The following is a 23,529-nucleotide window of genomic DNA, read 5'->3' as shown; positions in this document are numbered from 1 at the left end:
ATCGGCCTTGGTGATATCAAAGGTAAACTTTTCTGGCTCTTTTTGACCAAAGGGACATAATATCGGCTTTTTATTCTTAACCCACTCAGCTAAGCCGATAACTGGTTCTTCATCAGAGTCAGAATCTCCTACTTCTTCAACAAATGATACCTTTTTACTCCAATTCTTTTTAGGTTCAAAAACCCTAGTATCTTGATCAGAGATCCTTTGCACGAGATGACTGAGGCTTTCAAACTCCTGAGAAGCATATCTGTCTTTAAGATGTGGCAATAACCCTTGGAAAGCCAGATCGGCAAGCTGTCGATCATCCAGCACCAGGCTGTAGCACTTATTTTTTACATCTCGTAGCCTTTGTACAAAGCTTTCTACCGATTCATCATTACGCTGTCTCAACTTTACTAAATCGGTAAGCTTCTTTTCATGGATTCCAGCAAAGAAATACTTATGGAATTGTTTTTCTAGATCAACCCAAGTAATAATAGAATTTGGTGGTAATGAAATGAACCATGTAAATGCTGATCCAGACAAAGATGATGAAAATAACCGAACTCTTAATTCATCTCTGTTAGCTGCCTCTCCACATTGAATAATGAAGCGATTGACATGTTCCATTGTTGATGTATCATCTTGCCCAGAGAATTTAGTGAAATCCGGTACCTTGTACCGATTTGGGAGAGGAATTAAATCGTATGTAGGAGGGTATGGAGTCCGATAAGAATAAGTATTGACCTTGGGCTTTATCCCAAACTGATCCTTCATAATTTCTGCTATCTTATCGGCCCAAAAAGCATCAGCCTCCTGCTGACGAACTGGTTGAATTTCTACAGGAAGTGCCTGCTGACATCCCTCCACATATCTTTGTGGCCCACGATCTCCAGCAATCGGCATATTTGCCGTTACTTGTGGTCCATTAGCCTGTTGGAAAGGATTCATCGGCTGGGCTGCCGATGCTTGATTCTGGAAACCAGCTTGCATATGACCTTGTTGAATCCCTGCAACCTGCGATGGCTGATAATTTGCTGATATTGTTGGATAATTATAACCGGTTTGAGGTATGAACTGAACCCCAGTTTGACTCATAGCAGGGGCTTTCTGCTGCATCGGCAGTAAGCTCGCCGATGGACTTGAATTGAATGTTTGAACCATAGGCGTATGGAAACCTCCTGGAGTTGGTTGCACAGAAGTAGCTGCGGCATATTGAGGCACTTGAGCCATCGGCGAAACGGCCGATGGTATAGGCGCTCTTCCTACTGCATCAAACACTTGAGGTAATCTAGGATTGAAAGCAGATGACTCTGGAGGCATGCCATATCCCCACCAACTAGTAGGAATCTGGTTATTCTGGGACACAGGGCCTGACATAGCCGATGCCGATAGATCTGTATTAAGCTGAACTCGCCCTCCTGGTAGTACCTGATCTGATTGTATCGGTGTAGATTGAATATTAGGTGAACCTGCCAATACTGGAGGGGAAGTAACTTCCGTACCCACAACGGCCGAAGGAGCCGATGGAGTTTTGACAGATGCCGGCTCTGGTTGATGATAGGCAGGCCCAACGTAATGTGGTGCCGCTTGTCCTTCTTTGAGAGTTCGAACCACAGCATTATGAACAGTATTGGACAGCACATTGGAGTGATTGATCAAAGCATGATTTACTACAGAGTTAACCATCTCTTGAAGTTTACCAGGATTGGAGTCAAAGGTAACCTGCCGAGGCAACGGCAAATCTTGCTTCTGGATGACTTGTCCACTCTTGTTCAAGCTAAACAATCTCAGACAAAGCTGCTTGTATTCTTCTACAGCCTTTTCCATAGCCTGCCTCTGTTCTTCCTTGAGATCTTCTTCTGATACTGCGATAATGTTCCCTGAATCGATCTCGGGATTGAACATATTGATTGATTGGTCCCACCGAGCATGCCAAAAGATGTGTTGATGCAAAAAGTGGATCTGCAAACACAAAGGGCTAATACCCGAATCGATATCCAAAGCGTGCCAGTCGATTTGACCTGCTAATCGACAAGGATGAAGATACGAACACTTTGGTCCTGACAACAGCGATACGCCCGGAAGTCACGGCCAAGAGGTGCTCACGCGGAACTCGAGAATCGCCGAAGGTCGTACTGAAACGATGCATCTCGCCGAATCAATGAGAACTCGTAAAAAAAGGAAAAATATGCAAATTGACGAAGTCGCCGAAAAGTAAGTAGATGCAAATAGGAGTAAAAATTGGTTTTGATATTGATTCATATATCTATTACATTGCCCCTTACTCTATATTTATACCCTGATCTAAAGAGACACAACCAAACACAACTAGGACACCAATCCCATATCTAAGGAAACACGTGACTCTTACATGAATCATACTCCAACAAATATAGAAAAGGAAATCAACTCCTATCTATTTCCCTGTCCGCCTCAATTACGATGGAAATCTCACCGTCCTTCTTCCCATCGGCATACTCCCTATTTCATCGGCAGTAGTCTTCAAGTCTTCCTTCATCGGCATACTCCCCGTTTCATCGGCAGTAGTCTTCAATCCTCCCTTCATCGGCATCGACAATAACACCTCCAACCTCATCGGCAACGCCCGAGTCCAAATCAACCTTTCCATCGACCATTACCAGCCATCGGCAACCATCTTTACAAGCTGGCTTTCATCGGCTATCAAAGTATTCAATAACTTTCCCCCTGCCGATTAGTCCACTCCGATTATTTTGACACGTGCAAAAAACGGTGTCAACAACTACCCTTGTCCTCCCTTCAACTATAAAAGGATAGGACTTAGGCCATTTCGGGGGGGGGACACATGGACACACAAAAAACAATACCCTGTAACACACATACGCCCCCACGGTCTGAGAGCAACGTCTCAAGTAGCCCGTATCACTCCACGCCGAGACTTGGGACTAGCTCCCTCTCTCACCCAGCTTGTAACCCCCTACTACAAGCACTTCGGTGCAAGGAATACAAGATCGATCTCTTAGACTGGATGTAGGGCACTGATTGCCTGAACCAGTATAAGCCTTGTGTCTCTTTGCATCACCATCTAGGATCGGAAACACGCAGTACAAATTTACTAGTTGGTTGAGGATCCCTCGGTCCAAAACACCGACAAGTATGCTAGTGGAACATGTATAGAGATTCACCGATATAGAGAAAAGAGGGTTTTAGGATTATCACAAAAGCCATACTTAAAAAAAGTTATAAAGAAATACAGAATGCAAAATTATAAGTCTTCACCTGCTCCCATTGTCAAGGACGATAGATATGGGGAATTTCAATGTCTCAGAAACCAATATGAGATCGATCAAATGAAAGCGGTTTCATATAGTTCAGCTGTCGTAAGTTTATTGTATGCTCAAGTGTGTACTCGTCCTGCCTTATCATTTGTTACTGGGTTACTTGACAGATATCAGAGTAATCTAGGAATAAAACATTGAAAATTTGTAAAAAAAGTTTTGCGTTACCTGTAAAGTACGAAGGGTCTCATGCTAACGTACAGAAGATCTGATTCCCTGCATATAGAAGGGTATACAGATTTTGATTATGCGGGAGATGACAGAAAGTCCACGTCATGATACATATTCACTCTCGCAGGAGGAGCTATATCGTGGAAAAGCTCAAAGCAACCCGTCACTACATCGTCCACAATGTATGCCGAGTTTGTAGCATGTTATGAGGCCACAGGTCAGGTGAATTGGCTGAAGAAATTCATGCCCGGGTTGAAAGTGGTAGACGACATACATAAACCACTCAAGTTATACTGCGATAATAATCCAGCAGTATGTTATGCTCGTAACAATAAATCAAGTGGTGCTGCCAAACACATTGACATAAAGTATTATGTTGTGAAAGACAAAGTCCGGAATCATATAATTAGTCTTGAGCATATAAGAACAGAAAAAATACCCGTGGATCCGCTTATAAAAGGCTTACCACCTAACGTGTTCAGAGAACACTTAGCCGGCATGGATTTAAGGAAAAGCCTATGATTCCTGGACAATGAAGGCCTAGTTGAGAATCTGTTTCAAAACAGAGAGGTGCATTGTAGCTGTTTAATCTAATAGCAACAGACCATGACGATGAGACACGCTTTATGCTCTGATCTGTGATGGAATGAGAACAAGATAAAGTAAGTTAAGTTTAAGTCAGGCTGTGTTTAGTTCGCGAAATTTAGGAATCTGGCTACTGTAGCACTTTCGTTTTTATTTGGAATTAGTGTTCAATCATGGAGTAATTAGGCTCAAAACGTTAGTCTCGCAATTTCCAACCAAACTGTGCAATTAGTTTTTTTCGTCTATATTTAATGCTCCATACACGTAGCGTAAGATTCGATGTGATGGCTACTGTAGCACTTTTTGAAAAACTTTTTAAGAACTAAACAAGCACTCATAAAATGAGATAAGGGGGAGAATGCTAGATTAATTCTATTAGTTTGGCTCAATGACCAATTAAGTCTTTATCCACGTCCTGATCGAGGACGTCCAACCTTAACCATGGTCGGTGGCCCCGAATCTAACACCTGGGAACCGAACTTCTGAACCATCCCAGGCAGCTGCAGCGCCAAACTGTGCTGTCCAAGGGCACCACAAGACTCCATGGCATATGCGAATGTGAATGCATTTGGCGACGAATCACCACTTCGGTGCATGGACACAAAGCTTTCCAAAGAAGCCAAGTACTGTCGGCTCTGAAAGTACCCGGACACGAGCGTGTTTCACGAGGCCACGTCTCTCGCGGGCATTCTACCGAACAGCTCCACGGCATCGCTCAGTCGGCCGAGCTTGACGTACCCATTCAGCATGACGTTGTGGGTGATGACGTTGGGGGTGGGCGACGTCCGTCAGAAGCAGGCGGCGGGCGTCGGAGAGGGCTCCGCAGGAGAGGTAGGCGTGGAGGAGTGTGTTCTGTAGGAAGACGGCGGACGCGAGGCCCACGGCGACGAGGCGGCCGTGCAGCGCGCGGGCGCCGGTGAGCGCACCGCACGAACGCAGTGCGTCGGCAAACGCCTGCGTGACCGGGGAGGCAACCGCCGGAGGAGGAGGAGGAGGCGGTGGCGGCCATGGGGACGCCACCATTCAAACGATTGCCGCCTTGCGGTACGCTGCTGAGTGCAAAATCGCATCGTCCAATTCGGTCCATGAAGTTTGGTTGCGGGTTGCCGGGTTGGAGAGAGCACTAGCGAAAAACGAAATTACGCCATCTCAAAATGAAAGCGTAAAGTTGATGTTAACGTGTCGTACTGTCTTCCTTGTCTCTCGTACTCGCGCGTGGAGTCTCCGAACTTCCCATTCGGCGACGAGCAAACCAAAGCCGGGGAACTTCTGATCCGGTGTTAGGGTACAGTGGTTTGGCGCGAGGCCATGGAGGGATCCCTGGAGGCGCGGCCCGGTGTCCTCCTCGTCGGCGCCCCGGGCGTCGGCAAGCGAACCATCCTCTCCCGTGAGATCTCGCTGTCCTCCTTTCCTTATGTTTGGGTTTTCTTCTCCCGATTTGAATGCGAAACATCGAGCGGATAGAGTAGCTGAACTATTTAGGATTTCAATCCGACGTGTTCGCGTCGTGAGCAGGAGGAGAAGATCTCGTGGTCCATCTGTGATTTGATTTTTGATGAATGGACAAAGTAAAAAAGGGTATTGATATGGAGTAGATAGAGAAGAGAAGACACAAGATGACAAGCTTGTACGGTTTTAGCTGATAAATTAACGCTTCTAGTTTCAACCATTACCTTGATAATTGATGAATTCGCTGGGCGGTGGAGCAGATATTTAAGTTTACATGCTTTGCTAAAATAAGAAATTATCTGATATTGCAAAATTTGCTATTTACTGGTGCTTGTGCTTATTATTTCCTGACCATTTTCATTTCACCATGAACTTCAGGGTTGCTTGCAGCGGAAATACCTGACGTGCATGACTTGTCATCCGGTGTGCTGTGTCAGGGGTATGTAATAGCATCTTGTCTAATTACTTTTTTGTCTGTGAGAAATGTCAAATACTCCTACTTATATATAGAAGTAGAAAGCATTGTTTTCAGTTAAATCTTCTAATGCATGATATAATTTATTTTGGTACTGATTGCCATGCAGGTGGACAATTGAAACAAAGTATTATTCAGCTGATCTTTCCATCTGGACAGCAAATCTTGGTGAAGAATTTTCTCTTGGTTCCCTCCCTCATCTAGACCGGGTGGCTGCTCTCGTTATGGTCTTTGATATGAATGATGTCCGTATTGAACCTGTGTTCTCATTCAACCTTTATTGTGCTTTCTGTCTTAGCGTTTAAAGATTCTGAACCTTATAATTTTCAGAGTTCAATTTTTTTATCCTCAGTGCTACAGTAGGGTAACAGCCTTAACTAATTATGCAGGAATCCACCTTGCTTACTCTGCAAAGCTGGGCTGCCAATGTTGATATCCAGAGGTTTGAGGTCTTGTTATGCATTGGAAATAAAGCAGATCTTGTACCTGGTCATAGCGCACATATAGAATATAGGAGGCGTATGCAAAAGCTTGGGGAGTCAAGTTCTGATCCACACCCTGATTATTTCGATTTTGGGATAAATGAAAGTGAGGGTTGTAGCTTGTTATCTGAGGAAGAGCCATGCATAGAGATCAGAAACTCTACTGCACAGTGGTGCATTGAGCAGAACATAGAATATATTGAGGCCTGTGCTTCCAATGCTGACTTTGATAAGTGTAAGTTGTCTCCTCGGTTGTAAACCTGTAACTGTTAAGTTTTTTCTCCTCAAGTTTCTACACTTTTTGCCATTAGGCTTTTCTTATTTCCAGTAAGCAATCTATTACCATGATCTCTAAATTGAGCATCAGTTAATTATTTTATACCCAATGAAAACTTGTATCTTTTATGGACTCCAATAGAAGAAGGATTATATCCTATAGGAGCCGTGGTTGTTTCTATCTTAATTGATGTTTATTCAAACTAACAGGTCTATCAGTGGATGGTGATAGCCAAGGCTTAGAGCGACTCTTTGGAGCTCTTTCTGCACATATGTGGCCTGGAATGATTCTGAAATCTGGAAACAGAATAACTGCCCCATCCTTGGTTGAAAAAGAAGGTAGTGAAATGCCATAAATGAGTAAATTGGCACTGATGATTGTTGATCTGTGCCTTGCTTATTCCGAACTATTGAAAAACTATGGGACGGCATGGCATGCTTAGAAAGTTTCTCTATTAAGTAATTTCAGCTATTAGAATTTGCTGTCCCTCTTTTACATAAAATATCTTGTGAAATCTTTGCACCAGTAAACTACTTTAAATTATTGAATTTAAAATAATGCATTACATGTCCTTGATTATTCATTTTTCTGACAGAATCTACAGATGATGAATCCAACTATGATTTTGAGTATGAGGTCCTGTCTCATGGATCTGATGACCAGTGGGAATTTGTTGGCGAGACAAGTACATCCAGAAGCTTTGAGAGATCAAATGAGGTTGATGGTACGCAGGATCACACACATCAAGTGGTGAAGGCTGGTATTGACTCTTCAGCATCCAACCCTCTCCCGAGTAACACGCCCACAGAAACTGCTGAAGAGAATACTATAACTTGGAGCAACAAAACCGACAATAGCGATCATGTGGACACGACCACAGCATATAGCACTGAGGATGATCAAAGTGATCTTCCAGAGGCTAACCATCTTTTTGAGGACGAGCATTATGGTCTGGATGACCTGGAGAAAATCATGTCAGAGATTGGTAACATGCGATCCAACCTAAGGCTCATGCCTGACTTCCAAAGGAGGGAGATGGCTGCAAAGCTAGCCATGAAAATGGCAGCCATGTTTGGTGATGATGATGAAGAGGCATTTGAGGATATCAAGGCAATTCATGTAGTTCCACCTTACCGCTGACTCCCAGACAGGGCTGCAGATGATGGAAAGATGGTTTTGTAAGCCGATGAGCCTCTCGCCACCTAGGGCCTTTCTCATGATAATCAGCGCGTTCGGATGGTAAATTGAACAGTAGATTTTGGTTGGTTTTGGATGATTGAATAGTATTCTGTGAGAGAGAATAAGCTGAAACAAGCCCGGACTATACCAGCCGAACGTGCTGAATGTCTTGTTCTTTAGTGAAAATTTTGTGCCAGTTGGGTGTTCTAGCCTTGTAAGATGTATTATTATGAACTTTAACTCCCTTGAATCCTCCAGGGGAAAACTTTCTGGACTATTTTATGGTGCAATAGGAAAATGATGGTATTGTAGAACCACAAACAAAAAAGATAACTTCAGCGGATGAAAAAGCGTGCATAGTTTGCATCTTAAATACCTCTGAAACACGTCAGGCGGGGTGCACTACATCCAGTGAATAAGGAGTACTTGTATTGCTTATTATGCACCGAGTGCTCCGTTCGATGTCAAGTACAGGGGATGAGATGTGTGTTTGTCTTTGTCCCAAGTTCGAGTCTCAGGCTCCGGGTATGGTTACAAACAGGCAACCCCTGAGAATCAACGATAGTGTTGCTTAGCTATTTACAATCACATCCGACTGATGGGTTCACTATTGAGATAAATGTGATTCCTGTGCTGGAACCTGGAATTGTCCCCTGCTTTAGTGGAATCCGTGCAAATGGCAGTGCAACGCAGCACACCGATTAAAACTTCAGTCGTGTTTATCCTCGGCCAATCGGCCCAGCCTACCCTAGTCCATAAGAGTCGGTTATGGCCTGGCGAAGCTACCCAGTACCCATGTACTCGTCAGAATTTCCTCAAAAAAAAAGTACTCGTCAGAATAAATATCCATTCACAACACGTCAAGCGACTTCCATATTAACTGCTCACTATGTAAACCGGTAAGGCCACTGTTCCAAAACTTCTCTATCTACAGCCACAGCCTAAAAGCTGATAACACTACGCAACCAAGCAAATATCATCAAAGAGCTGAAGTACACAAATTTTATTGCCCTTCTGGCTCATTTGATTGTAAACCTCCATCAGAGCTATGTTTACCAGACTCAATAGCCAGTAGTCTATCTTGGTTCTCAAACTCTGATCTCTGAAGATTTTCAGATGGCTTGCCTGATAATCTCGTCGGTCTCTCATTACGCTGCATACTCCTTGGATCCGAAGGGAGTTTGGAAACCTGCAAAGCATCGTTGGGATTCAGAATCAATATTGTGGAAGGCTGGTGATTAACAAAAGTACACAATGTGGTTGGTCCTTTTGTCAGACTAGGCTTGGAGCTTTATCAATATATAATCAATTTTGATTTGACAGAAGGGAGGATCTAATAGATATATTGTTGTCATTTTAAATGTCAAGAAGATCATGTTCATCGGCAAAGTACTCACATCATTTGAAGCCTCTAGCCTTGCCTGCAAAGCTTCATGCTCAGCCTTAACACGGGATGGGACGCCATCCTTTTGATAGACATTCTGTTTGGCAGTCTCCTCATCTACTTCACTTGAAGCAGCAGCAAAAGGATGGTTTGCTGGAATCCATCTAACTGTATCTGGATCGACATCTGGAGGTAAGGAATCACCTTCCCTGAGAAACACGGTTGGCCTTTTCCACTGATATGCACGTGATCTCCTCTTTTGATGCATTTCTTGTTGCTCTTTCGTAAGCCTAACAGGAGCCAAACGGTACTCCTTGCCAAACATTTGTGCAGTAGATGTACCCTCATCAATCTTGACTAATGGATTATTGAAAGGATCATCGTATGTGCGGAGCTTTGCACTGCAGGAAGGAATTACTTCAGTCATGATTATTGCACAATTCAAAGGTAAACGAACCCTGTAATTAGTTTCTGAAAGTTGAATTCCTGTGCCCATACCAGGAAACAGACAACATGCGAAAACTATGGGTCTATGGCGAGGCTTTGCAATGGCATGGAACAAGTAACTAGGGACAGTAACTCCTCACAAGCATAAGCACAATGATAAGATCACTTAACAGAAAATTAATTAGTATAAAATGTGACATGACCAAGTCACGTAGACAAGTTTCAAGTCTTATGTTAAAACATGATCATTAAAACAGAAGCTATAGTCCAAACGATAATCAAGCATCCATAAACCCAGCAATACATCAATGAGAATACAAAATGCAACTTCAAGGAAATGAAGGAATTAGTGACGTACGTCCCTCGTTGCCCTGATTTTAATTGTCCACGCCTTACTAGATCAGCAACAGAACCTCTATTATCATGCTCTCGACTTCTTATGATGACCTGTCTTGCAGCAGCAGCCAAAAGTGCAATGCCAACACAGAAACCAGCAACAAAATTTGGGCCAATGTTTTTCTGGATCTGCATGAAAAGAGAAAGTAAGAATATGAAGTACACAACATAGCACTGGTACAACTCAAGGATGAACATGTTAAAGCAGAAAAGGTAATTGTTCTTATGCTAAAAAAGAAAAGGAAGGCACGCAATAAAAGAAATAAATTGCCTTCATTGTTTAAAACCAGTTCCCTGATGTACTGAAAATTGTTGATGACCTTAAAGGTTTGGTGGATGAAGATCACAGACAAAGAAATAAGGGGTGTCTAACCACAGATGATAGTATTCTGCACCCCATGTCTTCAGAATATCTATAATCTATGCAGCCAAGAGTTTCGTACCACTGTGTACTAATCAATTCAAAAGATTGTCCGTCCAAATTAATATCAATTTGCCACTTGGTTGTTCAGGAGTATGATCATAGGGAACACAACTGTGATTTGCTTTTGCTCTCGTTCAAAAACCTCCCCCGCACTCGTCGCAATTTATCTACTAATATGTTGTATCCCTTCTCTCCACAGCAATTGCCATCTCGTGCTGACACTAACCAATCCCGCAATCCAAATGTTCAAAAACGAAGTACCCAGAGAGGGAGAGGTAATTACCGAAGCAACAGCAGGAGGCACGGAGGCGATGAGCGCCCTCAGATCTCCCGCCCTGCTCTCCAGAGCCCCCAGCTTCCGCTCCCCGCCTGCGACGTCACTGGCGTTGCTCGACGCCGAAGCCCTAATCGGCCGCGGCCACCTCACCGCCCTCCTCCCGCGGAACAGCCGCGGAGGGAGGAGGAGACGGAGGGGAAGGGAGGCGGCGACGGAGGCGGTCGCCATTGTCGCCCTCGCATGGATGGAGAAGCAGAAGCTAACCAAGGTCAGGAGGCTTTGGGGCTGGGACTCGGTGTGCTCAAGGCCCGAGGTTAGGGATGGAGGGAGACGGAGGCCGCCATGGCAACAGATTGGAGGCGTTCACTTTCACTGCCCTGTCCAGTGAACGTCACATATCGGGCCAGAGTGCCGAGCGAGCTCGAGAAAGCCCATGGGCCTCCATGCCTTATTAGCTCCTTTGTATATAGATCAAGTTTTCAGCTACAACTTCTTAGCTTCTTAGACAAACCGGCACTAGTTGTGCCAATTTGTATATAATACTGTTCGATAATGCTGTGGGTAGGGTGTCTTTTTTGTCTGGACGTGTGTTGGTGGGTCTCGATGTCCGAACGGCCCAACAGGAAATATTGCCATCAGCACAGAAATAAAAAATAAAAAATTGTGACTCTCATTGTCGGGTTCATAAACCCGGGGTCCACAATGGACCCGCTTCCCTGCAATACTTGGCCCAGGAGGCGGCGCAGCGACAGCGTGCGTCTGGCCCGGTCCAGATACACAATGACAGGCCGAGACCACGATCCGGTCCCCGACCAACACCTTCTGGGCAGGAGACTTGGTCGGAGCCCCGACCGGAAGGCCTGGTTGTGGTGGGACCGCAGTCCGACTTCGACCCCGTTCCTTCGACCGAGGATATGCCGGACCTTTGCTCGCCTCTCTTTCCCGACCGACACGGTCTGGGCCGACTAGGAACGATCGACCAGGACGCCTGCTCGATGTGGGCTCGGGGAGTAGACGAAGGAGATAAGGTAAGGCGCTCAAGTCAACCGCAATACCGAGGACTGTACCCTGCCATGCCCTGCGTACCTGCAGGACGGTGCCATCAGGCCATGTCAGACGGACACTAACAGCCTGCCAGACGCGTCAGAGCACAAACAGTATTGTGGGCGCCGTCGTTTACCGTCCTAGGCGAACACTGTGCAGTCTGCCAAGTACAACATGTCATGAACAGTAAGGTGGGCGATAGCAGTGTAAAACAGTATGGCAGGCGATGGCATGCCGTACCCGACGGCGTGGGCGACAAGACTAGGTAGCACCCGTACACACTATCTCCCTTTTCGTCTTTGACTTGTAAGGCAATCCCCTTTTGTCTATAAAATGGGATGCGCTCTTTCCTAAAAGGACAAAGTCTACACGCTCTCAATAGCGAATAAGCTTAGACACACAGAGCATACGTTCTAATACTTAGCGCATGTTTGAGCATTCGTCACTCCCTTCCACTCGGATCAGAGTCCGACCAGTCCTCTAACACCCCCCTTATCATTCCTTATTTGTTTGTAACCCCACAGCAAACTTCGAGCACCTGAGCTCAGGAATAAAAGTCACCGACCGACTGAAACTGGATGTAGGGCATGTTTCCTGAACCAGTATACATCGCGTGCTAGGCCACATCTGATCATAGTGTACGGCAAAACTACAAATATTTAGGGCATATTTGGCTGGTATTAAAGCCGGCTGATAAGCCGGTTGAAGCTGTTTTGTTGTGAGAGAAAAATACTGTAGATTCTAGCTGATAAGCCAGCTGATAAGTTCAAGCGAACAGGCCCCTTACTTGTTAGCCACATTTCGCACCGACACTCATCTTCTTCTCGATTCACCGATCTTTCCCATCCATTCTTGAACCAATTCTCTGTGTCCGCATCGTCGCGACTTGCTCCACTGCGACCGCGCTGCCGCGCTCGCATCGCCACTGCCGCAATGCAGCGGCACCGCCGCCTGCTTTCCTGTCTCCCATCGCCACTCACCACTCGCCCCCTGAGTTCTTCGAGCCGACGCGGCGTGGGCCACAACGACTGCTCTGGCGTGGCGTTCTTCATCACGCTCCGCCGCTTGCCTGCCGCCATCCTCCCTCTTCACTGCAGCCGAGCGTCGCTTGCTGGCTATCGCAGTTCCCCACCAAGTAGGCCATAGCTGCCCGGCAACGCCATGTTTTTGTTTCAGTGTGTTTCAGAAGTTGTTTTCAAGTGTTTCATCTGTATGTTGCGTATGTTACAATGGTTATATACGTATATTGCAAGTATATGTTTTAAGTGTTTCTCGTTGTTTCATATGTATGTTTCACGCGTTTCATCTGTATGTTTAATGTGTTTCATCTAAATGTTTCATGTGTTTTTATCTTGATGTTGCAAAAGGATCCAATGTTGCATATGTTGCAATGGTTATACACATATGTTTCAAGTGTATGTTTCATCTGTTTTAGACGTATGTTGCAAATGTATGTTCCAAATGTTTCAGTTGTTTCAAACGTATATTTTATGTGTTTCATCTAGATGTTGCAATGACTATATAAGTATGTTTTAATAGTATACTGCATATGTTGCAACGGTCGGATAGATGTTGCAGAGCGGATGAGACGTTAGGACAGGGGAAGGGGCGCGACCGAGACAGAGCGTGGCGGAGGATGGGGGCGCGGCGGGGATGACGCCGCAGTGGGGGAGGAGTGCGGCGTGGCAGAGGAAGGAGCGTGGCGGGCTTGACGCCGGGTGTAACACCCCGGTGTTATGCCAGCATTTAGGCACTACAAATCATGCATATTATGCATCATCAAGCATCCTAATCATACATGCCTAATCATGTAAATAATAACTGAAACCCTGCTTTGAAACATATGAAACATGCTCGTGAAACATGAATGTTGCATACACTTGTTTAGAGTTGTCTTTGCCCAAATTATGCTTGCTAGGTTAGTAAAACATGTTTGGCTATGATTGTAAATCATCTAGAATTATTTAGCATAATTTTTGGAGCAAAGTTTGTATTCAAATTATTGCCAAATTTTGCTTTAAAAATAATTCTCCAAAATTAGGGTTTTGAGTTAAAATTGACTTTAATTTTATAATTCAAAATCTAGCAAGAATTGGACTTTGGTCATAAAAAGCAAAGTTGTAGAGGATTAAATTCTAAGCAACTTTTATTTTTGGGCCATTTTCAAAAGAAGTCAATTTCTTGCTCAAAAGGGTATTTAAAAACTGCTATTTGAAATTTCCTTGAAAATAGAAAATTGAAAAATGCTTTTCTCTTTTCACGGGCCGTCGCCTCCTTTCTCGGCCCACGGCCGAAGCCGGCCCGGCCTGCCGCCGCGCCCGCCGCTCGCGCGCCCCGCGTTCGGCCTAGCCCAGCACCCACGTCTGGCCTGCGCTGCGCTGCGCCGCGCCGTTCCCGCACGTCGCGTCCCGACCGCGCCAAAGCGCGACCACTGCGTGGCGACCGTGCGCCGGCGACGCCCGTCGCGCGGCAGCCACGGCCTGCCTCGCCCTCCACGCGCGCGCCTTCTTCTGCCCGACCACGCTGCCTCCTCCTCATTCCTCCTCCCGCTCTCTCAGACGCAGCGCCAGTAGCTCCCGCGCGCGCCCCGAGCTCGCCACCGACGCCGCCGCTGCCTCGCCGACGGCATACCCCCTCCCACGCCTCCATTCCTCGATTCCCGCCACCAGAAGCTCCGCCTAGCCTCCCTGCCTCGCCTGCGCTCGCTTGCGGCCGCCGTCGTCGAGGTAAGGGCCGAGCTTGGCGCCTCCTTCCTCTCCGGCGAGCGCGCTGCCGCGGCCATGTGGTTCGTCACGCTGCCGAGCCACCTCCACCATCTCAGCTGGTGCGGCTCGGTGTGGCGTGCACGCTGGCACCACCCGTGCCACCAGAAGGGCTCGCCGTCGGTGAGCACCGGCCGGCGGAGCCCCTCCCCTGCTCTCGGGTCGCTGACCCGTAGGGCCCAGTCGCAGTGGCTGGTGAAGGCCCCGGGTGACTGGCCAGTGGGGCTGGTTGACTCGCTGGGTCCCGCCTGACAGCCCCTCCGGGTGCACAGCACCGGGTGCACCCAACAGTTTCGTCAGCTGAAGTTTAAAAGGATTTCAAAAATGATTTTTAGATTTCTACTTAAATGCTTTGGAAAATGTCTGTGTACTCATTTTGGCTCCAAATTTGTTGAAATAAATTTTGATAGGTTCCTTGTCACCAGATCTACATGATAAAAATATTACATGTCATTTTTGAGATACTTTTCTGTAGAGCTTTAATTTATTCTTGATATTGCTGATATCTTGTAAAATGTATAGTAAATCCTATATGTATCAGAAAAATATGATTCCAAGTTTGTTACTCCCATTGTGTAATGTACTTCCTAGGAAAAATATGTGTCATGCATGTACTGTAGAAAAATTGTGAGGTGTAGTTCAAGTACCTTTAATGGCTGATTTCTGTTATTTTTGCTAGAGAGCAAAATTTGTATAAAACATGCATGTGATAAATTTTGTACAGTGATTAATTATTGTGTAGAACATAGGAAAAATATTTCCTCTATTGTTTGACACTTTTCATAATACAAAGTATTTTCATGTTCATAATCATGCCATAGCTTGTTATTTTTGTGTAGGCTAATCCACTCATTCAAATACCATAAAAATCTGATGGTAGACTACTTAGGGTAGTACTGTGCTATGGTAATTTTCTAAGATTTTTCTAAGCAATAAAAATAGATGTTGCTATTCAAACCTATAATTAATTAGGGTTTAATCAAGTGTTGCTTTATGTGTAATTAAGAAATTAGTGAAGCTTTGGTGTATCTTTAAAGCATTTAATGAGATGTGTTGACTTAGCATATTAGTAGTACAAGAGAATGCAGTAGATGACATGTGCTTGTAGTATATGTTTTTGGATGATGTTGACTACCTTGCATTCAAACATATCCATTGTATTCATTTCATCCGATGCACTTTTTGCATAAGCACTTACGCACATGCATCATACAGGATCGCAAACTGAGAACCCAGTCGTCATACCCGAGGAGCCCGAGGAGCAGCTCGAGGTGCAGCCGTAGGAAGTGCCCGAAGCCGAGGAGGAGGATGTTGAGGAACTTCCGGAGTGCCCCGATCACCGCCCGAGCTCCTTCGAGAGAGGCAAGCCCCAGAGCATTTTCTCCCCGGTTTGCAATTGTTAATTAAATGCTTTACTTTAATTGATGCATTACGTTCAGGAGTTGTTTGCAACCGTTGTTGCATTATACCTTATCTACCTTTGTTATACTATATCCTTGTTATCCTGGTATCCGCAGTTGAGTCAATGCTTAGCTGGCTTAGACCGGTAGAAGTCGGGTGATTTTCTGTCACCTGCGAGCTATAGGTGGTTACCTGGATCTGCTTGGATAACTATGTAGTCATGGTATAACTAAGTGTTAAATGAAGTTGAGACCGGACGGAGACTTACAGAGTTTTGAACTATAGTGCTTTCCGTCTGTGTCGATTAAGGACCGATCATTGTTGGGCCTCGAGTCATGTTGAACGCATGACTTACATTTAGCTGGTCGGATAAAGTACCTTCCGACCGTGAAGCTGGGAGATTATTCGGGCCAAGTAGATTGCCCGCAACGCACTGTGCCGGAGCAGGTGTGGTAGGACACAGGGGCGAGATGATAAGACCAAAGTGCAGTCGATCGGCCCCCAGGTACATGTGGTTCCTGGCAAACTCAAGATACCTGGATAGTTGACTCGGTGACCAATACCTCACTTTAGCGGGTGAGTGAGGTTTGTGTAAGGAATAAATCACCAACTGGTTAGGAATCGATTCGAATCGCCATCGCTCCTGAATAGTGAGCACTTGACTTGAGTGACTTCATCGTAGTAATGTTGATGGAACACTTGGACAGTTATAATGAATATGACAATATGGAAGTTGTTAATGATCATTGGTTATCATTATTGGCTTAATCACATGTTGGCTCTAGTATAGGTGCAAATCTAGTCGACAGGTTAATAATAATTAACTTGACAATAATGCTTTTGGAAAGGTTCTTGAAATGCTAAAAATGCTTCTTTTTGCAAATGAGTCAGCTACCCTACTATAAAGCCCTTCATAATCCTTGGTATCACTTATTTTCGGTTATGTCGGGTAAGTCTAGCTGAGTACCTTCTCGTACTCAGGGTTTTATTCCCACTTGTTGCAGATGGGCAGATGTATTACGGCTACTGTATCAACTGCCTTTATCCTGCGATGGGTGATGCTTAGGACCATGGGCATGGTCATTCCTTACGTCTCGTCTGATGCTTTTGTTGGAGATGATCATTAGCTGGCACTGTATTTGAACTCTGTGTGAGTGTGTGTGGTTTTGAACAATTGGCTTCCGCTACTTCTATTTGAACTCGTTTTGTAATAACTATGTTTAAACTCTGATGTATCTGAGATGCAAACTTTTATGTAATATGTGATGGTGACCGCTAAACTTATTACGATCTTAGCTGGTATGTGAGTTGGTTTGAAATCCTTCGGGATTTCACGGACTACCGGGTTATACGGGCTTAAGTTTGTTAAATCGTCTGCTTTGACGGATGATTTTCTTACTTAATTTCGTATAATTGGTCAGTTCTGTTACACCAGGCGCAATCGGGATGGGGATCGAGTCACGGATGGTCAGGACGCGGTCATTGGCGCGGGATCGGTCCCAGGCGTCCAGACGTGATTCGCTGGTGCAGGATCTGATGCGAGCGAGGGGGCGTCCAATGCGAAGCGGTTGCAGACGTCGGAGCTACGTCCGGACGCAGGCCTAGGGCCAGACGTCTGGGTGCTTGCCCTGCCCAATACTGTTTCAAAAAAATCTATCTAGTACTGTAGAGTAGAAGACAGCTTCTGCCGGTTACCAATTGACTGCAGTCATGCAACTGCAAGATGATACGTAACCTAGTAAGATTTTGATCGTCCCTATCCTCGGCTGTGTTTTCACGATAACTCAGCTCAGTAGTTTGCCGTTTGACCAATCTAAAGCCATTGGCGCTTTTGGTTTGCAGGACCAAACGGTCTCTGAGTGATCTAAACCTATGTCTGAACCTATGTAACTGTTTGATTTAAGTCATGGATGGAATAACCTCATTCGTCATCTGTTCATTCTCTATAGCAATAATTACAGGCTAAGATGCACAAACTGTTTAGTTCCGTGAAAATTCGCCGGGTCAACAGATGTCGAACCAACCCATGTCGTAGGGAGCCAACCATTAAACCAAACACGCTGTACGGCTCCGATGACTTTGTATGTATAATAGTCTATGCGATGACTTTACTGTACTACTAGATGCTAACAACCTCCCAGTTTTACAACATATATAAGCCGTTTGCATAGTCAATGTTCAGGAGAAGTTTGCGTAGTCAAAGTTTCTTCCGGGCTTCTGGGTTCTGGCGTTGGGTTGCATCGCTGTGAAGTTTCTGCCACGCAAAAGTCTAAATATTCCTGCTCATTTCATTTCACAATGCCAAGCTACACGGTTCAATCCACACATGTTTCCTGACGATGGGCTACGGAACTAAGACTTCTACGTGTTCGCAGCGATTTTGTGGCCCCAAATCATCAAGTACTTACACGAGGCATAGCCCAAAGAATTAGAGAGAGAGAGAGAGAGAGAGAGAGAGAGAGAGAGATTCGTTAATAAAAAAGAGTTAGAGAGAGACTGCCGGAAACAGTAGCCATGGCGTCCCCGTTCCATACTGGCATCAGGCGGCGCTTCGCTCTGCTCGTTTCTGCAACTCTGATCTTCTGCGGCACCTGCAGCTGCTTGCAGTTCAGCTACCCCTCCTTCGGCACCGCCAATGAGGCCGATTTCAGCTTCAGCGCCGGCGCTGGCATCGCAGACGGAGCCCTGCAGATCACGCCGAGCACCGGAGACCTGAGCCACCGGTCGGGGAGAGTCTGCTACGCGCGGGAAACCCTCAAGCTGTGGAACCGCAAGCGGACGGCGCTGACGTCCTTCAGGACGGAGTTCGTGCTCAACATCCTCCCGCGGAACGGGACCGGAGAAGGTATGGCATTCATCCTCACAAACAACCCGGAGCTGCCCCGCAACAGCAGCGGCCAGTGGCTGGGGCTAGTGAACAGCCAGACGGACGGGTCGCCGGCGAACCGGATCGTGGCCGTGGAGTTCGACACGAGGAAGAGCGGCGAGCACGACCACGACGACAACCACGTCGGCCTCGACGTCAACAGCGTCGAGTCTGCCAGCGCGTATCCTCTCAGCAACCTCTCCATCGTGCTGTCAAGCGGCGCTGATGTATGGGTCACCATAGAGTACGACGGCGCAGCGCTGAGCATAGTCGCGGTGCAGACGTACAGCTTCATGTATTCTTGGGCCGGTGACCTGTCGCAGTATCTGACGGACGACATCACCGTCGGCTTCGCGGCTTCGACCGGCGACTTCACTGAGCTGAATCAGATCAAGTCTTGGAATTTCACCACGCTAGGCGACGATGCAGACGGCAGATGGCGACATAGGAAGAAGATGAGATTGCTTCTCGCCTACCTGATCCCGTTCGCCATCGCCGGATCGTTCCTGGCGTTCTGCGCGTGGAGAAGGCTGACGCGGCCGAGAAGGCTAGCCTACCGCAACCTCGAGAAGATGATCGACGCGCAAGGCCCGGTCAGGTTTAAGTTCAGGGAGCTGAGGAATGCCACGGCCAACTTCAGCTCCGACCGCAAGCTCGGCAGGGGCGGCTTCGGCACCGTGTACCTCGGCTACCTGAAGAGGTTGGGCGCGGAGGTGGCCGTGAAGCGGGTGATGACGAGCGGCAACTCCAATCGCGGGGAGCAGGAGTTCGTGGCGGAGGTGAACTCGATCAGCAAGCTGTCGCAGCGCAACCTCGTGAAGCTCTTGGGGTGGTGCCACGAGAGAGGCGAGCTGCTGCTCGTCTACGAGTACTTCCCCATGGGCAGCCTGGACAGGCACCTGTACGCCGCCGATGCCAGCAGAGCAAATAACGCGTCGGCGTCGCCGTCGGAGACGACGTCGTCAGCGACGCCCGAGCTGCTGACGTGGGAGCGGCGGTACAGGATCATCCGCGGCGTGGCGTCGGCGCTGGAGTACCTGCACCACGGGAGCAGCAAGCGGATCCTCCACCGTGACGTGAAGGCCAGCAACGTGATGCTGGACGGCGAGTACGAGGCGCGGCTGGGCGACTTCGGCCTGGCCCGCGTCATCCAGCGCGACGGCGCGACGCACCACTCGACACAGGCGGTGGCGGGCACCCGCGGGTACATGGCGTACGAGAGCTTCTTCACCGGCCGCGCCAGCCTCGACACGGACGTGTTCGCGTTCGGGGTGTTCGTCCTGGAGGTGGTCAGCGGGAGGCGGCCGACCAGCCCCGTGGCGGCACGCTCGTACCGCGACGGCGACGACGAGGCGAGCTTTGGGCGAGGCCGGCAGCCGCCCATGCACATCGTGGACTGGGCGTGGCGCCTGTACGGCGAAGGGAGGGCGGAGGACGCCGCCGACGCGGCGCTGGGCGGCGAGTTTGACCCGGCGGAGGTGGACCGCGCGGTGAGGCTGGCCCTGGCGTGCTGCCACCCGAACCCGAGGGAGAGGCCGTCCATGCGGACGTCGGTGCAGGTGCTGGTCGGTGGTGCCGAGGCGCCGGAGCCCCCGCTCCTGAAGCCTGCGTTCGTTTGGCCGCCTTTCGGCGAGCAGCAGGAGATCGAGCTGGCGCATGTCGGGGTGCTCTTCACCGGAGGCGGAGGGCACTCCAGTTTCTGTTCCCTGTCCTCCACCTCCTTCACGGGAAGGTGAGGAATTAGCGAGGATTATTTGCACATCTAAGTAGATGATACAGAGTTCACAAAATTTAGTTTCGTCTATCAAAATGGATCATGAATGGTTTATATTTTTTCTAGTAAAATATGTTCTTGTTTTGTAAACAGATAAAATCATTCTATTTTTTTCATAACAACAAAGCTTTATTAGAAGAAGAATCACGCCCCCACTAGCCCTCAGAGGATGGCTATCAGCCTGTCACCCATGAAACGGAATGGGCGAATGGCCCGCCCGGGGCCGGAGGACTCGCGGCTGTCTTGTCTGTTGTCTCCCGTGGGCCGCGGCGACGGGCTCTGCTCTCAACGCGACGGGCCGACGGCGCACCAAGCTCTGCTCTCACACGGGAAGCGCGGGCCCACGCGGCCGCGGCCGCTTTTCTCAGGCCGCCAGCGCCCGCCGGACCAACCCTGTCCACTCAACGTTGGTTGCGATCGAGGCCACCCGGCCGACTGGAATTGGTTGCCTAGATCACTTGCACACTACCAACTTGCGTCCCAGCCAGCAAGTTTTAACGGCCAGGTAACCTTCTGCCCGAGTGGATTTTCCGGTTCGATGGCGTTGGACTTGCAGCCAGCCAGCCACTGATGTTGGGTCTGAATGTCCGATCATGCTCATGGTAGAACTAGAAGTAGGTATGACGACGTGCATGGCAGACAGGCAGAAGTTGCCACTTCGCTGTATTATTCGCAAATTCAGCAAGTTTGCGGTAACGTGTAAAATTCCTGTTGTTAATAATTACTAAAGCATAGAGTGAATAGCAACATCGCGGTCATTTAGGCGTCGTAGTCAGGTAAACTAGACGAGACAGCTGTGGGTAAACCTTGGCGCCACTTTCGACCACTGCGGTGGTCAGGGGACAGTGGTCACCGCTCGCCAGTGCAACACAACAGTTATCAGTGCCCGAATCAGCGTGGCAAACTGCCATGCCATTCCTCCTTTCCGGCTTTCCGGCGTCCACAACGTGTTCCATTGACCCGTGGATGCGAAGTCAGCGTGGGATCGTGCACTACTACCTGTTTGCAGATCAATTGACAATTGCCACTGCGGGTTACTGAAACAAAGTTGCCAGCCTAACATCCATCCACCGATGAACATTGAACAAGCGTGTTCGTCTTATTTTAACCATCCATCCAATGATACTTGAGGCTTGACTTGATCCACAAAGAGCCAGTGCCAGGTGGGTAAACTTTTTCTTCCTAGAGTACAACTTAGATATGATCCACAACTCCACATCCACCAGTGTTGTCAGAGTGTGAGTCCTCCTGCAACCTGCAAGAGTTCTTTTGCGTTTCTTTTTGCCCTTTGTGACGACTTGGCACGCTGCACTTTGCGCTTTCAATCCAACTCCTAAACAAGGTGGCATGTGCGCTATTAGGTCTGGCGGATAGTGCGCGCTGTGTGCTTGGGCGTTGAACTCCTTCAATTGACCGGGCTAAAGTGATGCGCGTCCGCCCAACCACTGTCGTCAGCGTTGAACCCCGGGGTGCTGGTGCTGCACTGCTTGCTTCATCCACGTGGCCTGATCAGAATATGCCGAGAGGGACAACCATGCAGTGCAATGCAAGCACAAGAGCCAGGATCACTGGATGATCATCAGGCTTGGTTCCGCCGCGGCGGCGGCGGCGGCAGACGGGGGAGGAGGAGCGTGGCAGCGCGCCGAGGAGATCGCCGTACCAAACTCTACCACGCGACAGCGAACGTTTTGTCATGTAATGGTGATGAACCACCGATCTCCGGTGGGAATCATCACCACAGATTGACGTCCACGCCGGCGCGTTCCTGGTTTTTCTTCAGTCCTCCCAAAACCAGCGTCGCCGCCGCGTCCGCGGTCCCGCGGGTCCGACGGTTGTGGATTTCGCTACGAGAAACCACGGCGCCAACCGCCAAGGGAGTCCCCGTCCATGTGGCATTTTTCATCACTCCACAGTTCGTACTGCCAATCTGCCATGTGCTAACTCATCATTGTGCAGTAGGACTAATGCGTCGAAATCTTCAAATCGACACAGCGCAACCTTGACTGCTCGTAATAAGTCCTTTTAAATAGTAAATTTAGCCGTACAACTTCTCCCATCAAACTAGTGTTTAGCACAAGTAGTCAGTCCAAGCTCAAAAGGGTTGGCACCAATGTACAGTGCTGTCTACTCCCAAAAGAATGCAATTTTAGATTTAGTCAAATTTGTCTAAATAGTATTTTATAAAAATATATCTCATAATAAGTTTAATAATAATTATTTGATAACAGAAATATTTGTATTCTTATTAAAAAATTAAACAAACTGAAGATATTTTGATTTAACAATTAACACTATGGCCCTGTTCGCTTGTCTTATGAGCCGTACTATTTCAGCGAACGAACGATGTTTTTCTCTCACAACAAATCAGCGAACGGTACTTTCAACTATAACTTTTCACCGAAGCGAACGGAGCCTATATATGTAGTAATTGCATTCGCTCTGAGCAAGGGACGTATATCCAAATGACATCCCATCAGCCGAATACTTGCTTAGCTGTTGTGCTATTAATCTGGAAATGGTGGGACGTCCGACACAAAGTGAATGCGGGGGAGATGCAGCAGTCTTGCCATGAGGTTGCTCATGTAGTAGTTGCTGCAAAGACCAGTGACTTACAGAAAGAGGAGAAAGGGGAGAGAGATCGAAACTGCATTGATACAAGAAGATGCTGGTCTCCACCTCCTTCTGATTGGCTCAAGGTCAACTTCGATGGTGCTTTCTGCAAGGAGTCCAAGTTCGGCTCCTGGGGCTTTATCATCAGGGATTGATTACATGGGGGGCTCCGATCCTGGGTGGAGCCGGATGCATAGGTCCAGTTCAGGACGCACTTATGTCGG

General features: G+C 47.6%; 3 protein-coding genes across 4 annotated transcripts; 2 read left to right on the top strand and 1 right to left on the bottom strand.

Moving 5' to 3' along the window:
- Positions 1-4,744: 4,744 nt before the first annotated feature.
- LOC136491153 (uncharacterized) lies at positions 4,745-8,197 on the top strand. 2 transcript variants are annotated; one of them, XM_066487383.1, is made up of 6 exons: positions 4,745-5,445; positions 5,886-5,946; positions 6,092-6,227; positions 6,372-6,699; positions 6,951-7,079; positions 7,346-8,197. In XM_066487383.1, the coding sequence occupies exons 1-6, from the start codon at positions 5,367-5,369 to the stop codon at positions 7,879-7,881; spliced, it is 1,269 nt and encodes a 422-aa protein (XP_066343480.1). In that variant the 5' UTR covers positions 4,745-5,366; the 3' UTR covers positions 7,882-8,197. The 2 variants fall into 2 exon arrangements, with proteins under 2 accessions (XP_066343480.1, XP_066343479.1); XM_066487382.1 differs by having other exon boundaries at positions 4,748-5,445; positions 7,337-8,197.
- A 106-nt stretch (positions 8,198-8,303) lies between these two features.
- LOC136491154 (protein MULTIPLE CHLOROPLAST DIVISION SITE 1-like) lies at positions 8,304-11,334 on the bottom strand. Its single transcript, XM_066487384.1, has 4 exons — positions 10,855-11,334; positions 10,110-10,276; positions 9,318-9,705; positions 8,304-9,109 (listed from the first exon to the last, which is right to left on the bottom strand). Exons 1-4 carry the CDS (start codon positions 11,074-11,076, stop codon positions 8,924-8,926), a joined length of 963 nt encoding a protein of 320 aa, XP_066343481.1. The 5' UTR covers positions 11,077-11,334; the 3' UTR covers positions 8,304-8,923.
- A 7,197-nt stretch (positions 11,335-18,531) lies between these two features.
- LOC136494729 (probable L-type lectin-domain containing receptor kinase S.5) lies at positions 18,532-20,663 on the top strand. The gene has a single exon (XM_066490912.1). The coding sequence runs from the start codon at positions 18,570-18,572 to the stop codon at positions 20,655-20,657; it is 2,088 nt and encodes a 695-aa protein (XP_066347009.1). The 5' UTR covers positions 18,532-18,569; the 3' UTR covers positions 20,658-20,663.
- Positions 20,664-23,529: the final 2,866 nt, after the last annotated feature.

The sequence above is a fragment of the Miscanthus floridulus genome, chromosome 11 (genome assembly GCF_019320115.1).
Source record: "Miscanthus floridulus cultivar M001 chromosome 11, ASM1932011v1, whole genome shotgun sequence".
NCBI classification, from domain to species: domain Eukaryota; kingdom Viridiplantae; phylum Streptophyta; class Magnoliopsida; order Poales; family Poaceae; genus Miscanthus; species Miscanthus floridulus.
The sequence above is the reverse complement of the archived record's forward strand: the minus strand, read 5'-3'. Positions and strand labels throughout refer to the sequence as shown.

Coding starts and splice junctions, on each gene's coding strand:
- LOC136491153 (XM_066487382.1), top strand. CDS start 5,367: ATGGAGGGATCCCTGGAGGCGCGGCCCGGTGTCCTCCTCGTCGGCGCC. Junction 5,947..6,091: donor TCCGGTGTGCTGTGTCAGGG/GTATGTAATAGC, acceptor ATTGCCATGCAG/GTGGACAATTGAAACAAAGT. Junction 6,228..6,371: donor TGGTCTTTGATATGAATGAT/GTCCGTATTGAA, acceptor CTAATTATGCAG/GAATCCACCTTGCTTACTCT.
- LOC136491154 (XM_066487384.1), bottom strand. CDS start 11,076: ATGGCGACCGCCTCCGTCGCCGCCTCCCTTCCCCTCCGTCTCCTCCTC. Junction 10,277..10,854: donor TGCCTCCTGCTGTTGCTTCG/GTAATTACCTCT, acceptor CTTTTCATGCAG/ATCCAGAAAAACATTGGCCC. Junction 9,706..10,109: donor AAATCAGGGCAACGAGGGAC/GTACGTCACTAA, acceptor TCCTTCCTGCAG/TGCAAAGCTCCGCACATACG.
- LOC136494729 (XM_066490912.1), top strand. CDS start 18,570: ATGGCGTCCCCGTTCCATACTGGCATCAGGCGGCGCTTCGCTCTGCTC.